Source organism: Thermobia domestica, chromosome 3 (assembly GCF_964235325.1).
Source record: "Thermobia domestica chromosome 3, izTheDome1.hap1.1, whole genome shotgun sequence".
Taxonomy (NCBI): domain Eukaryota; kingdom Metazoa; phylum Arthropoda; class Insecta; order Zygentoma; family Lepismatidae; genus Thermobia; species Thermobia domestica.
In genome coordinates this window covers 214,622,774-214,637,555 of record NC_137456.1, presented here as the reverse complement: position 1 = coordinate 214,637,555, position 14,782 = coordinate 214,622,774, and the positions used below count along the sequence as shown (strand labels likewise).

The 14,782-nt window shown below is 35.1% G+C and overlaps 1 protein-coding gene across 3 annotated transcripts in view; it reads right to left on the bottom strand.

The window, feature by feature from the left end:
• Positions 1-1,714: 1,714 nt before the first annotated feature.
• Ids (iduronate 2-sulfatase) overlaps positions 1,715-14,782 on the bottom strand; it is a 116,490-nt gene continuing 103,422 nt past the window's right edge. For 2 of the 3 annotated variants that reach the window (XM_081752169.1, XM_081752167.1), the window contains exons 7-8: positions 12,405-13,066; positions 1,715-7,566 (exon numbers count right to left, since the gene is read on the bottom strand). In XM_081752169.1, the coding sequence (XP_081608295.1) occupies positions 7,558-7,566; positions 12,405-13,066 (671 nt within the window). In that variant the 3' untranslated portion in view covers positions 1,715-7,557. Of the gene's footprint in view, positions 7,567-12,400; positions 13,067-14,782 lie in introns of all 3 variants that reach the window. The other variant, XM_081752168.1, reaches the window with a different exon arrangement.

The window sequence follows — 14,782 nt, the reverse complement described above, 5'->3', positions numbered from 1 at the left end:
TATTCGCGTGCTTCTATACTACTCTACTAATTTTGAAGAGAACATTTTATATAACCGGAAACATGAAATTGCAGATTTCCAAAGAACTTTCCAGACGACAACAATCTCAGCAGGCACGTGGAACACGGTTGAGAAAGGACATTCTGCTGACCAAAAATCTTTAAAATTTTCAGGACACAAATTCCAGACATTTTGAATTTTGCCAATCCAGATGAATACAAAGATTTTACAATATTACAAACATTCGCTGATACAATTTTGAGGATGAAATGCTGATTTAGTAACAGTTATCTAACAGTCTCATTATGTAAGTTTCCTTGATGTAATTTTACTAGCTTGCAGTATCTTGTTTCATGACAAAACTTTAAGAATCGTAAATAGCGTGAATATACTTCATGACATAATTTCTTTCTAAATCTTTTGCAAGACAATAAAATTTCAACAAATACAATAAATGATGTAAACAGAATTAAGTGAGATTACTTTTATAATATAATATCATTGCACTAGTAAGAATCGAACCAAAGTCCTATAACAATATATATATTAATTTTCTGTTACAGACATATAAAACGCGACTTACTTCATTAACCTAAACTTTGTAAATCTTTTGTAGAAATAAAGTCGTAATTGTAAATAGAATTATTGCAACAGATATTTCATGTCTAAGTAATTTACCAGGAAAAAATAGCGCTCTTTTGGATGCATTTACGCCAAAGTCGTTCCGGGCTCAAAACTTGTCTTATCGGAAGGAAATACTTTTGAAAATACCTCAAATTTGAGAACATAATAAGTTTGCACCAATACTCCACTCAGTATGTCGAGTACCGGGAGTATTAGTAAAGTAATAATATCTCCGTAGTGAATGTTTTGGTGTTGTACGATACCCTTGAAGTCAATGTAATATTCATGCATAGAACTGTAGGAAAATTGTAGAAACGATGCGATATCGATATCCATGATATCCATATCGATATCCTGGAAGATTTCGGAAATATACTTGGAATATTCCTAGCATATCCTAGGAATGTTGATGTGCTGAGTGGGAATGTCACGCGGGCTACAGAAAACGTAGGAACGATGCGATATCGCATTGGACAGTTGTACGATACTACAAGCATCCCTGCCACCTCAGCAAGATCCAAACGCTTTGATCCATCGTGCACAATTGTCCATTACGGTAACACGACAGGCTTTCTGCATCCATCCATGACATTTAGGGTGGCCAAATTTCCTGTTTTTGGCCAGAGAGTCCGGTTTTTGGAGGCCCTGTCCCGTGTCCGAGTTACTAATCGAGTCGGACAACAATTTGTCCTGCTTTTCAATTGTCTCATTACAAACGTTTAACTTTCCATTACTCTGATGGCTCGATGGCTCCAGTCTCAAACATTTCAGAATTTGCAAATTATTATCAGTACAGTTTTATAAATTGTAAAGTAAGAAAAGTATAGAGTTTCAAAATTTGGTGGGAAAACCATTATAGATTGGCAACCTTGGCATTAAATTGGCAATTATAAATATCCGTAAGCCTTCAATTGATTTAGAAAAGAGAGGTGTGACAGCGTCATAATGCACTTTGGACCACGTGGGAATTAACAGCAAAAGATCTGCAGAAAGTGAAACAAGTTCTACCTTTGTGTTGTTAAGGCAGTGATAAGTAGGTGTCCGCTGTATTTTTACTTGGATTGTTCGTGTTTTTATTAAGAATATGTCGAAGCGAAAATCAGTATTTTCTAGTGCGTGGGCGGAAGAATTTCAGTGCGTGAAAGAAAGTACAAAAGGTTTGAATTACGCATTTTGTTCGTATTGCAGAAGTCATATAGATGTGTCGAACCGCGGGAAATGTGACATTAGCAAACACATGAAACAAGTAAACATAAAACCAATGCGAGAGATGTGGCTTCAAGTTCAAATTTACAATCTTTTTTTCGAAAGTATTTCGTCGTCGTCTCATAATAATGTGACTGCATCGGAGTTGACTTTGGTTTATCATTCTATGAAACATCATCATTCTTATTGAAGCATTGATTCTACTGTTAAACTTAACCGTGTTCTCTTCAGCGATTCGGAAATTGTTAATGATGTTACATGGGGTAAAACTAAAAGCAAATCACATTATGATAATGAATTACACTTTTTCAGCATCAGTGCATACGGATTATTTAAGACAAGGGCATTCATTTCTCTATCAGCACAGACGCTTCAAACCACGGATCAGCGAAGTGTTTCCCATTAGTTTTGCGATACTTTCATTTTGAAAAACGAATACAATATTGTCTGCTAGATTTTTATGAAAATTTGCATGACACATCTGCCGCAATTGCAACAAACATTATAGACAGACTAACTGGTTGTGGCTTATACGTTGAGAATGTGTCTGCGTACACGAGTGATAATGCTACTGTAAACTACGGAATCTGAAACAAACAAAAAAAAAAAAAAAAAAAAAAAAAAAAATGAAATGAAATCTCTGAGTTTTACGTCCCATGGTTATGCCGGTTAGGCTAAAGGAGACGGTGATGATGAGTAATGAATGAAATAGTGGAATGAAGAAGTGGGAGGAAACGGGAGAACCCCGAGAAAACCCATGCACACGGTGTTTGTCCACCACAAAGTTCACTTGGCGGGAGCTGGGATTGAACCCGGGACCCCTAGCACAAGGAATCCGAAACAGTGTCTACCAAATATTAAAAAGAAATATATCCATAGTGACAGCTAATTGTTACACTCACGTTTTCCATAATGCTGTTCGTTTTGCAACGTCAAAACTCAACGTTGACGTGGAAACGGTTGTTCTGAAAGTGACGCTAATATTAGTATTCATGCTGTAAGAGTTGAACAATTAAAATATGTGACTTTGTGGATATCTAATCAAGTGTCTTTTTTTTATTATTTATTTTTATTTTTCTTTCTATTTATTAACAACTAGTTGCATTGCTTGTACTTCGAACGAGAAGAATGGGTGTCTACAAAATATTTGAAAGGTATATTTGAGGCCCTTTTCTCATCCCTTAAAACGTAGCTCGACTCAAGTGCAAATTATGTGCAAATATGCATTTCAAACTGAAACAGTAATTTCAAATTACGGTTTCAAATGCATTTAAATGGTACGTAAAGTAGATTATGCCATTCAGGTAACCATGGTAATTAGTATTCTCAATTGTGGTTATGAAATTATATAATGCGTTTAATATATATATTTAGGCCAATAATAACTAAATTACCATACTCTACATAGCTGCACATTAGCATTATTATGAAAGAGTATATTTAGAATCTAAAAAGGACAGGAGACATACTAATGACAGTAATTCACAATAAATTCATAAATAAGCATATAAGATGAATAATATTCACGGGGCTGCAATCTAAACAGCAGAAAATAGACGAAAAGAATGAAGACAACACATTTGTATTTTGTTACATTTTAGAGAAATTAAACAATATTAAATACTGTTGTTGCGAGATGATTAACAGGAATAGGACAAAGTGCAGATTAAATATTATTTTCGGAGCAATCACTGATCGATTGTTACAAAATTTTCATTAAATCTAGTGTAAGCATTTAATCATTTAATGATATGCAGCAAATATCGCAACTATTTTGTTTAAATCGTACATGTGTCGACATCTGTTGGTTGCTCTAAAATGTAATACCAAGGTTGAAGCGTCATGAAGTTATTACAGTGTAGGTAAAAATTTGTTTGTATGCATATGAAACAATGAAATTGTTTTGGGCTAATATCTGCGGAAAAATGTGTAAATCGTCTAAATTAATTGTTACGTAATTTAATACCTTCTTGAAAATAGAAAACATTAAAAAAATCTCGAGTGGAAATAGTCATCGTGTGTTGCTCACAAAATCGCGGATGTATTCGAGGTACTGTGGTGAAGTTTTGATAGAAGGAGGCGTGGCTTGGATTTATAATCAATTAGAAATTTATGGAAATTTAAGCTTTTCCTGCATTTACAGGAAATAGAAGGTAATAATTAGACTACTAAAAGTAACTAAAACGTGATAGTACTGACTAGTTCCAGTGTTGTATAATTTTTACAGTGAAAACAGAAACGAAATATGGCTCGCAGCTAAACTTACATTACACTGCCATGGGCAGCTTAGCCATTAGTTTGGGCATTATGTAGATTTACTCCCTAATATGATATACAATTAAGTGTTCAGCGTTATTAAGAAAGATGTAGCCTCTAAATTTCAGTAATTTGAGAATCTCATGTCTCCCTGTCCCCCTTCACAAGTTTCGGCTGCTAATTCAAAATTGCAATTTGAAGCATTGGGCAACAAGCAAAATATTAAATATTATGGTACAGATTGATTTAGTTTTAGCACAGTTTCCGAATTACTCTTCTAGTACATTGGCATGCCAAACCTTAGTAGATTAGTTTAAATCTATGCAAACGATTGTGCATGTATATCTGAGTGAATGTGTGCATGTTGGTGATTGGTGTATATAGGGAGTTTCTGGTTTCTTGTGTTTTAATAGTAATTTCGTATGTTATCATGTCCATAAATGTATTTCATCGTCATGTACATCATCATAACGTTTGTTCGCTTTGAACGTAGGTGTAGCCTGATATATGTTCCCTTCAGGAACTGATACTAGCTGGCTAAACTGGGAATTAATGCACCTGTCTTAAGTTAAAAAATATATTAAATTGTTTATACATAAAGGTATACAAGAATAAGCATATTGCAAACAGGTGTATTTCAGTATATATATCTGTAGCTCACGTTGGGACCCTAGGGAGTCCACGAGCAATTTAAAAAAATGGAAAAAAAAATAATTAGCTATTTCTTATATGTAGTTGTAATTGAAACTCCTCATAGACACCAATTACTATTTGTCTTAGGTTAAATGTTTATAACTTGCATGAATATGTTTTAGTTGCATGTACAGTGTATGCAATTTTGTAATTTAAATATAGATCAAAGTACTAATAATTCAAAGTACTAATTAACTAACTGCAGATTGTGAAACTGTGCTTAATATTTAATACAAACGCTACTGAAAATGGATATATAAGAGCTGTACCTTAAAAAAAAAAAAAAAAAAAAAATCAAGGAAGTTTTGAGAATACATTGGAAAACTATGTTAAGATTTTTTTTTTTTGTTGCGTGGACATATGACGTTCTATGTAAGCATATGTTAAATGATATCACGACAATCTACGACCATTAAAATAATCCTACGTTGAACCTAGTGTTATTATTATTGTTGTTTACTATAAGCTATACGAATTTAGATCATAATATTGAAATACAGTAAACTTCATACTCAGGTCTTACGATGCTACAATGAATGGGTATGGATTAAATGAGTATAAATGGGGGAATGCTGTCCTTGGCAAGAACCTGGAAGCACTTATTTCCGTATTGTGTTCCTATATATATATAAAAAGATCAAGTGAGAATTCCGTTGCGTGACACTTCTTTACAGTTGATCATGTTTAGTTATTGGGTGATTCAGTGTTGTGTTCGTTAGCTACTTATTTTCTTTCTTCCCCAGTCTTATGGACTACTACGCTTCTTCAGTGTGTGACAAATATGCATATGTAATTAACACGTAGAGAATCAGCATAAAAGGAAACCTGATACATGGTTGGCGCCCATGCGTATTCTCTCAGCCATGAGTAGATTTCGGCTATACGATTACTCATTCGAAATTCTAAATTATTCTGAAAGTTTAAATTATATCGATATTACCATTTTGTGACAACGATAATTCATCTTGATAACTAGTACATACATCTTGAGCCCACATTGGAAAAGGGTAGTGGTCCAGGGAAGAATATTTCTTCTATCTTCGTCGAAGGAACTTATATTTGAGAGCCATAGCAACAACCGTCGATAATGAAACAGGATAGATTCCAAATCATAATTCTTTTCCATAGTCATATGAAATGTAGTCTATCATTCGGGAGATATATTGCTCTCCATTCTTTATTCTTTATTTACATTTATTTATTTTTCCCTATTTTATTTATTTATATTATTATTAAATATTTGCTGTTACGGCTTCAATAGTTTCTCCACCTGAGTATTTCGTTTGCAAGTGATACAATGATTAGGTTAATTTTAGTCAACGGTTACAAAACGGTGTAGGTATTATTGTTTATGAAAAATTTAACATTTTTCCCGTTTTCCCTTAGGATACGCATTTCAATCCTAAGGCCTAATGATAAACACCCATTGCAACCCACGTGTTAACTATGTTTAAAAATTAATTTTAAAGGGTTCAATAGTTTTCTCACTTTTGCCATTTTTGGAATACAAAATAGAAAAATAAAATATTACAGAAATGTTTCTACTTAGAGATGGAATTTTCGGAAACACTGGGACACGTATCAACTTTTAATAAGTTTATATACGAAGTTCCATCTTTAAAACATGAAGGACTTATATTTCTGCAATACATTCTAAACTCGTGTCCTTTTCCCTCTTAGGATATGCATTTTAATGTATGGAACACGATAAAAACGCAACTCGAGTCAAGTGCTATGTTCAAAAATTCATTTCTATCGATCCAGGCGTTTTTCCGTGATGATGAGTCTGATAATTACTTTAAATGTAAAGGTAAAGCTACAGAAATTTCTCCTTCCTCCTTTTCGAAAACACTGGGTCAGGTGTATATCATTTTTAATGGGAAGTTTACAATACGGAGTTTCGTTCTTTCAACTTGAGTCTCTCCCCCTTAGGATATACACTTTAATCAAAGTGATGTTAAAACCCAGTTTGACGTAGATACTAATTATGTTCAACAATTCATTTCAAACGGTTCAGCCCTTTATGATCAAAATACTAAACGTAGTAATACGACATATACAATTCAGACCTACAAATTGTGAGTACTGGATGTTACATAGATTGAAGATTTTTTTCTCAAGCCTCTTCGTGTCTCCAACAATATGAAATCAACAACTTCCCATCATTGTTGTACATTTCAACATGAAGTCCATTGTAAAACTTCTTGGTTCATTAAAAAATTAGATATTTTGTTTAAACTTGCATTAAGATCGTATCGTTGGTAAGGAATACATTTTATTTGTTTTATGCAAACTAAATTCGATTTCAATCAGATATATAATCATTCGATCTAAGTCGTGATTTAAATCATCTTCATTTAAATATATCAATCCTGCGATCAATTGCTGCAATTTTGATACAATCACTTAAAACTTAAAAAAAAAAGTTCTATAAAAAATTAACTGAATGATTAAATAACACAGTACTCACTCCACTTTCTACACAAATATAGCTTACATCTACTTCAGGCATAGTCAATAACACACTGTTACAAGTCTGCTGATCCTCTAATCACTTACAGAAATATTTATCTACAACCTTTCTAGAACGTAAGTAATTTCTTTTGTTTAGAAAAATCATAATACAACTATTCACGGTACCTCAATCATCAATACGAATTACTTCCCTTGGTTAGTCTGACTTTCATCAGTGTCCACTAGAGGTATGATCTCCATTAATTAAAGGCTAACATTTTCCATTCTTCTACCTTCGGTTCATTGTAAGGGAGTTTTCTTCAATTATCCTACCTGAAATATTTGTTGTAATTTAGATTCAAAAATCTTGCAACAAATAATAAATACACTCAACATGAACAAAGTTAAAAAATGATTTAATTGTCACACCAGTAACATTGTCCCAAAGGAAATCACAATGAGGATTTTTCATAGGTTATGCAGAAATATTTACATTATACAATAAAGAATAGTATAAATGACTCTATGTAGTTTGATAATCTTCTTTACTACATCGAAAATACTCGCGTAGTTTTCTGTAAATTTTCACCAAGATAACTGCTTTAAATCTTCATGGAATGCAAGTAAAAAGAACATTTTACGTATATTGAAAGGTATACTTTAACATATACATAAAGGTATACTTGCACATTATGTTAAGATCAACTAACACTCACCTATATACCATGGAAATCCTAGATCTTTGTATGATTTCCGCAACCTAGTGCGTAGTGATCTCTACTATTTCAATAACTTACTGCCGATTTTAGTGTTTTGTGTGGAAAAAAATAAAGTCCCTAAGCAGGGGCGTCATTTAGGGGGGGGCAGAAGTGGGGCAATTGCCCCCCCCCCAAGAGTTTGAGAAATATATATATTTTAATCGATTGTCTATTAATATACTAGTAAAAACGCGAAAGTCTTATGTCGGTGGTGCTCTTGTCCCCCCCCCCCGCCAAAGCGAAGTCCAAAATGACGCCCCTGTCCCAAAGTACAAAAAATATACAAAATACTTGTGAAGCTGAAGCTCTTTATCACTGTCTAACTGCAGGTGGCAACAGGATTAGTTACCGAAATCATACTAGGAATTTAATAATCCTTTTGGGATTTTGGATCAAATTATTGAAGAATTGCGAATGCTCCGCTTAACACGAGATGTTTAAAATTACTGAGACTGAATTTAACAAGGGTACTACTGAATCCTATTTTATCTCTCTTACCTGAACTTGTAGTTAGTTTTACTTTTTATCTACCATACCTAAAAAACATACTCTCATCATGACGAAAATTAAAAACTTTCATCCTGTTACAAATGAATATGAACATGTATAAAGGAACATCCGTGATACCCACTGAGTTTAAGCAATCGTTTTTTTGACATATAGAAAATAAATACAGAATATTTACTTCACAGCAGTAATTAGTTTTATACTGTAACTCTTTGTAAACAATGCAGTGTGCAGGGTAGAAGTGTTCCAACTAATTAAATACAAAAAATGTTTATATATTGTGATAACAAATAAAGAAACAAACTATAGTGCTGCAAAAATGTCTTGAGCTGTGGCAAAAATGTGAACTAAAGCTCAAACCCTCGACCACCCACGGTTGAGCCAATAAGGGTTCAGCTGCTGCTATGCGAGAGAGCCTTGCAGCCATCCACGCCAATGGTAGTGGAATTCCTTCAGCCGATAGCAGCGCTTGGAACGGGAAGACAAAGTATCAAGTCAATGTGGTATATCTATAGAAAGGAGCAACAAGGAGATTAAAAATGAAATGGCAGGACCAGGGGCCATTTTCTCTCCCCTGAATCTTTGAACTACTATATAAACGAAGACACGCATCAGCAGGAAGAAGGTAAGAATCATACATACAATTTATCCTGCGTTGTAAGTTACAGCTAATCATGACTGGCCATAATCTAGTCTATGTATCAGAGAGTTCATGTTAATGGCCCAACAGCTACAGTTTTCCACAACTGAACTTTATAATGGTTATTCCTAACGTTTCTGCTAGATGGCAACCAACTAAAATTTTGGAATCAGAGCCACCCTTCCTATGCTTTGCTGGTTTAGTGGCCCATCTAGCAGATCTACGGTTGGATGAATGAATTAAGAGTTTAACGCCTTTCAGCAGCGAGGCTCTATGAGAAATGGACCTACAGCGTAACGTGGGATCCGAACCACACGAGTTCCTGCCGGGCCGAAGACACTTAAGCTAATCACATATCTACAAAAGAGCTCACTAGTAGATCCAAAAACATGTACACTTGTACTTACCATTCCTATTCAGAATACTGAGCTCCTTCTCTAGGAGTGAGGACGCTAGCTTTAATTTCTTGGGGAAACAAGCAGAGGGAAACTTTTTTTGGGGGGGAAATGGTAGTTATTCTTCTATTAATAGGAAATAATAGTTATTATTTGATCTACATTACAATATGATATGTCTGGGGAGCAGCTGAAAGGGGGGGGGGACGATAACAGAGGCACTAGCTCCCTGGACCCTCTAGCATCTTCACTGCCTCGTACTTTTCCATGAGAGGCAAGATAATGTTCGGAACAAGCAATTGTTCATTTTTAAGAAGTTGAAAAACTACTGACTATTTATTTATTTCTTCATTTATTGAATAGAGGATTTATTCGTTTATTTCCTTTGTCACAAGTAATAAAATAGCCATTAATTATCACTTTGATCCTCGCGACTTATCTGGAAGCTTGCTATCAAATTAATTCTCAAGTTAATGTGTGGTGTGGAATACATGCCAATGTTTTAGGACTCGTTTTCCTGCCTGACAAGTTAATATCATATCAATACCTACATGATTTGGAGATCACATTGCAGCCGTATCTGGATGACATCCCATGGCATCGAGGAGTTTATTTTATTTTCATCACGATGGAGTACCACCACACTACGGCCGTACAGTACGACAGTGGCTAAATGAGGAGCTTCCGATCAATGGATTGATCACAGGGGTTCTGTCGAATGGCTACCCAGTCACCTGACCTAACGCCCCAAGGGCGAAACAAATTTGAACACCTGTTGCAGTTGCGTCGAGTCTGGAAGCGTGTACCGTGAATGCATACAGCATGTTCAGTAAGCTTTGTAAGCAACAGTATTATATGTAGTTTAACTGCATTAGATATTTCGCACCTTAAACGATTATTACAACCAACGTTCTTTAACTCGTTACGAATTTCATCTCCCCTACTCTCGCCCGCTTCTGCACACAATGATGCAAATCATTACAACCAAGATTTGTATTATTATTGTTTCTTATCTGCGGCATAATTTTTGCTTGATTTCCTTCAATTATTGTGTCAACTAATGATTCAATTGTAACATGACTCGCAATGTTCCTTTTTCAATTACCATTGGGGCGACTACAGTGCAGTCAAAACTGCTCGTCCGATTTGAAAGATTCCAACACTTTAGATTGAAAACCTATCATTTCCAGCAACTTTGTTCTCTTTACATTTTGTCGTATCTGCACTCATAACAAAATTAGCCTATGGCAAGGAAGTTTTGTTACACCCTGTGTATATATACGGTGTGGTTCGTCAATGCAGATCTCTAGATCAACTTATATTCGTTCTCAACAAGGTTGGAATGAAAGGATAGGAAACATCTCAAAAATGTATACATGAATCAATAAGTAAGAATCGGAACACGCAAAGAAATAACAGAAGAAAGTGTAATTGGAAAGGTAGTTCGTCAGGGATGTTTTCAATGTTATTTAATATACATATCTTATAGTTACAGTAGTGAAGAAGAGAAAATGCTACTTCGCCATTAGCGAAAAGATTATATGTTTACTTAGGGTTGCCAACTTTCCAGAATTATATAGGAACTTCCTATTTGGCACACTTCTGCATTTTCCCTGCTCTACCGATTTGATTTAATCCGAGAACTCATATATACTTTTTTCTTAAAAGTGGTAACTAAACGTTATTTAAATTTTATGCGTATTTTTAGAAGAAATTGTTGCATATTCAGGTATATTTTAATGCTGAGATCAATATTCTTGAATCTCTTTTTGATCTTGACAAAGTCGGTACGGCCAAATCGTCCTCAGGCAGCTTGAAAGGAAGCGGAACATCACTGAAGTAACCCACATGTTTCTTTGTTACATGAGGGGGTATTTCAACAAGTCCTTCTAGTTGACCTGCTGAGAAAAGTGATGTTGCTTTTTCTTTTTAACCCTCTTGTACAGAAAGCGATCTACAAACTAAGTCAACACGTTGTTTGTTCATTACAACTCCATATTTAATAACTTTAAAAGGGCTACTTCAGTACTTTTCATGTTAGTGGTACTATTACTATTACGGATATTATATATATAACAAAATGTATCCATTTTTAATACAAGTTTAGCGATGGCAACAAGACACAATACTTCTGCGATTTATGACTTGTTTGGAGTGTCGTTACGATACATTTTCTGCCTGAGTACAAAAGAAGCCGGCTGGGAACGATTTAAACGTGACAAGTATGCATAAAGGTAATCTCTATGACAAACCTTGTTCCCTAAGAGAAAATACAATACAAAAGTTTCCACGGATGGTAATAATATGGGAAAATGGGTAACTGTTAAGACAAAGGCAAAAACGAAATGAATTAATGGAGAAGAGTTAAGAAATATTTTTTTCTACGTATTCCAGCACCTAATGCTCTAACAGAACGTATTTTTTCCTACATGTACAATAAATGGTCTGATAATAAGAACCAGTGTTAATTTAAATTTAATGAAAGCTGAATTACAAACCACTATGAATTTTGACTACACTTAAAGAAATTGTGTAATTGTAACGAAAAATCTGAAAAATCAGGCTACTGAAAAAGATGTAAATAAATACAACGTTACATAAAACCCTCTGAACTCAGCACTCATTTTATAGCTGTTTTCTATAATCAAATGTTTTAAATCTAGGGATTTTTCATTCATAATAGCTGTAAGGTCGTAACAGTCTTTCTCATTTTACACATAAAAAATGTTGGCAACCCTTAGTGTTTATTTTAATCTAACATATATGGGATTGAGAAAAAGATTCATTTTTGCTGATGACTGTGCAATAGTATATTATAAACCGTATAAAGAAAATTAAAAATGATCAAATAATGATAAAACAGGTACTTACGGGTAAACTGTACCTCCAGCCATTCCTTAGTTTCTTGCTTAGATACGAAGTTAGTTGGGAAAGTTCTGGACGATCAATTAGATTAATTTCTTCATTAGGATCAAAATGGTGGTTATATAATTCACGACCAACTACACATGACCAGTCAGGCTGGAATTTTTCAGGATTAAAACATACCCACTCAGTATAACGGTAAGACAAAGTACGCAACGAGTAACCCATGATCTTTATTTGAGCTAAATGAGGTTTGTCACTATTTGGTTTCTTCTGTGGAAAAACTGAGGGTCGCGGATACTGACTAAATACGGCACTTTTCCATTGACTCTTTTTCCTCTTAAGAGATGATTCAAAAATTATGGGTACAAGACTAGTTCCTTCGGTGCATAAACGTACAGAACTGGAATCAGAAGGACACAATGGAGGAACTGGTAAGTCTGTAAGCTCTGCGAGTGTTGGGAAAATATCTACCAACTCTACAAGATCACCGCTAAATATTCCTGCACGTCTACGGTCCATTTCTGCACGTAAAGGTAAATCCAAACGAAATGATGGCAGTGGGAAGGGTGATGTAACACCTGGTATGAAGATAATCAAAGGCACTCTTACAGCGACTTCGAAGTTGCTGTATTTTGACCACTCTCCATGCTCACCTAGAGACCAACCTGAAATGAAAATGTTTATCTTAAAACAGATGATCGAGAAAGTTATGAGTAAATACTATTTAAGTGTATTTTCAGAAGATAGTTCTCCAAGTCTTTAATATACTTTACACACTCATATCTTAAAATATTAATTTGTGAAATAACATGTAAACAATCGTTCTAACTATTAAATTAAAGGTAACTCCTATTGTAAAATAAATACCTTATGTATTACTTGTGGCAGATGCTAATGGTGGCCACAATAACTATAAATGGATGTAGATCATTATTTCCAAAGGAAGACTCGATTTTGGACGGTTTTCTTAACATTGCACAGTGGTTCAGGACGAGCAAAAAGCTGGCCAAAACCCAATTTTTGAAAAATGCGTTAGAAGGACACTGGTTTAGTGTATGGGTTACCAAATGTCCATAGTTTCCAATATACAAACAATTAACACGAGTAACATGTAATGTGCGAGTTAGAAGTGATGGAAGTTAACCATTGTGAACATGTCTGTGAAATAATTGCCAAATAGAGTATTTGTCATTCAAGTTCATGGCCTTGTATCTGAGAATATGTGGTTACAAGGAATATTTGTTGTATATGGCACCAACATACCTCTCAAGTACTGCAACTGTCTAAAGTGGCTATGCAGTATCTTCCATATGTACGTTTCCTCGAACAAAATATGTTAATTTCGCAAAATCTAAATGGTTTTAGCAGAAGGTCCACAAAACTGCAGAAATTTAGTACAGTGCCCAGCGTTCCCCAGCAGAGTTATTGAAATGGCCTGAAAGAATAATCCTTTATGAATTGTTTTTCAGAAAGTTTAGGTGCGAATATGTGCGAATTCGTGAAATACAAGTTTCTTTGTGATTGTGTGTGGTGACAAGACACCAAAGTTAATAATTCTTACTTTTTACGTACAGGACGTCTATAGTTCATAATGAAGCTGAGATATATGAGAAAATGAGAGAAAAGAAAGGACATTGTCAGAGGGAGCAAACATGGCATGTCCAGACATGGGTTTTGACGCTATTGGACCTGGTGATCACCCACCCTACGTTAGTGAAGACATTCGACGAACTGTTTCCAGGTTTTGCAGCCAAGTGTACCAAAACTGTATAAGAGTGGCAATAATCATGACATCTTTTGAAGACACATACATAATTGCTTGATGGAGAACTGACGTTTAAATTCCAGAGACACATGGAACGTCGATCAAATCCTGGTGGTCGTCCATCGAAGGATTCCAGAGAATCTATTGACAGAACCAAACGGAGCAAAACGGAAGACCTACGCACATCTGCAAGTGCATCGAAACTGGCCTTTGCTGGCAAAATGAGGTTTCGGGCATCAGGACAACAAGATGCAGCAAAAGAACTTCGTGAGATGACAGAAATAGCTCTGACTAGAGTTTGTGAGACAAGCGTTTATGAGCGCAAAGGGCCAGAGCCTTCCACCCAAACCTACACCAAAGAGACGCTTGCCTTTTTGAGATTGTGATAGAAGTACAGGTCACAGCGTATACAAGTAGAACTTTCAGAAGGACATGACATTATGTTTGAGGAAGACCTGCTGTTTACGTCTGTTGTGCCAATTCGGCCAGTTGTAGGAGAGGAAATTGTAATGTATCAGAATCCTCTAACGTCATCAACGAGATACTACTGCCCTATAAGATTTCGGTTTTGCAAGGAAAAACGTGACAACATATGAAGTCAGGTGCATCGAACAGC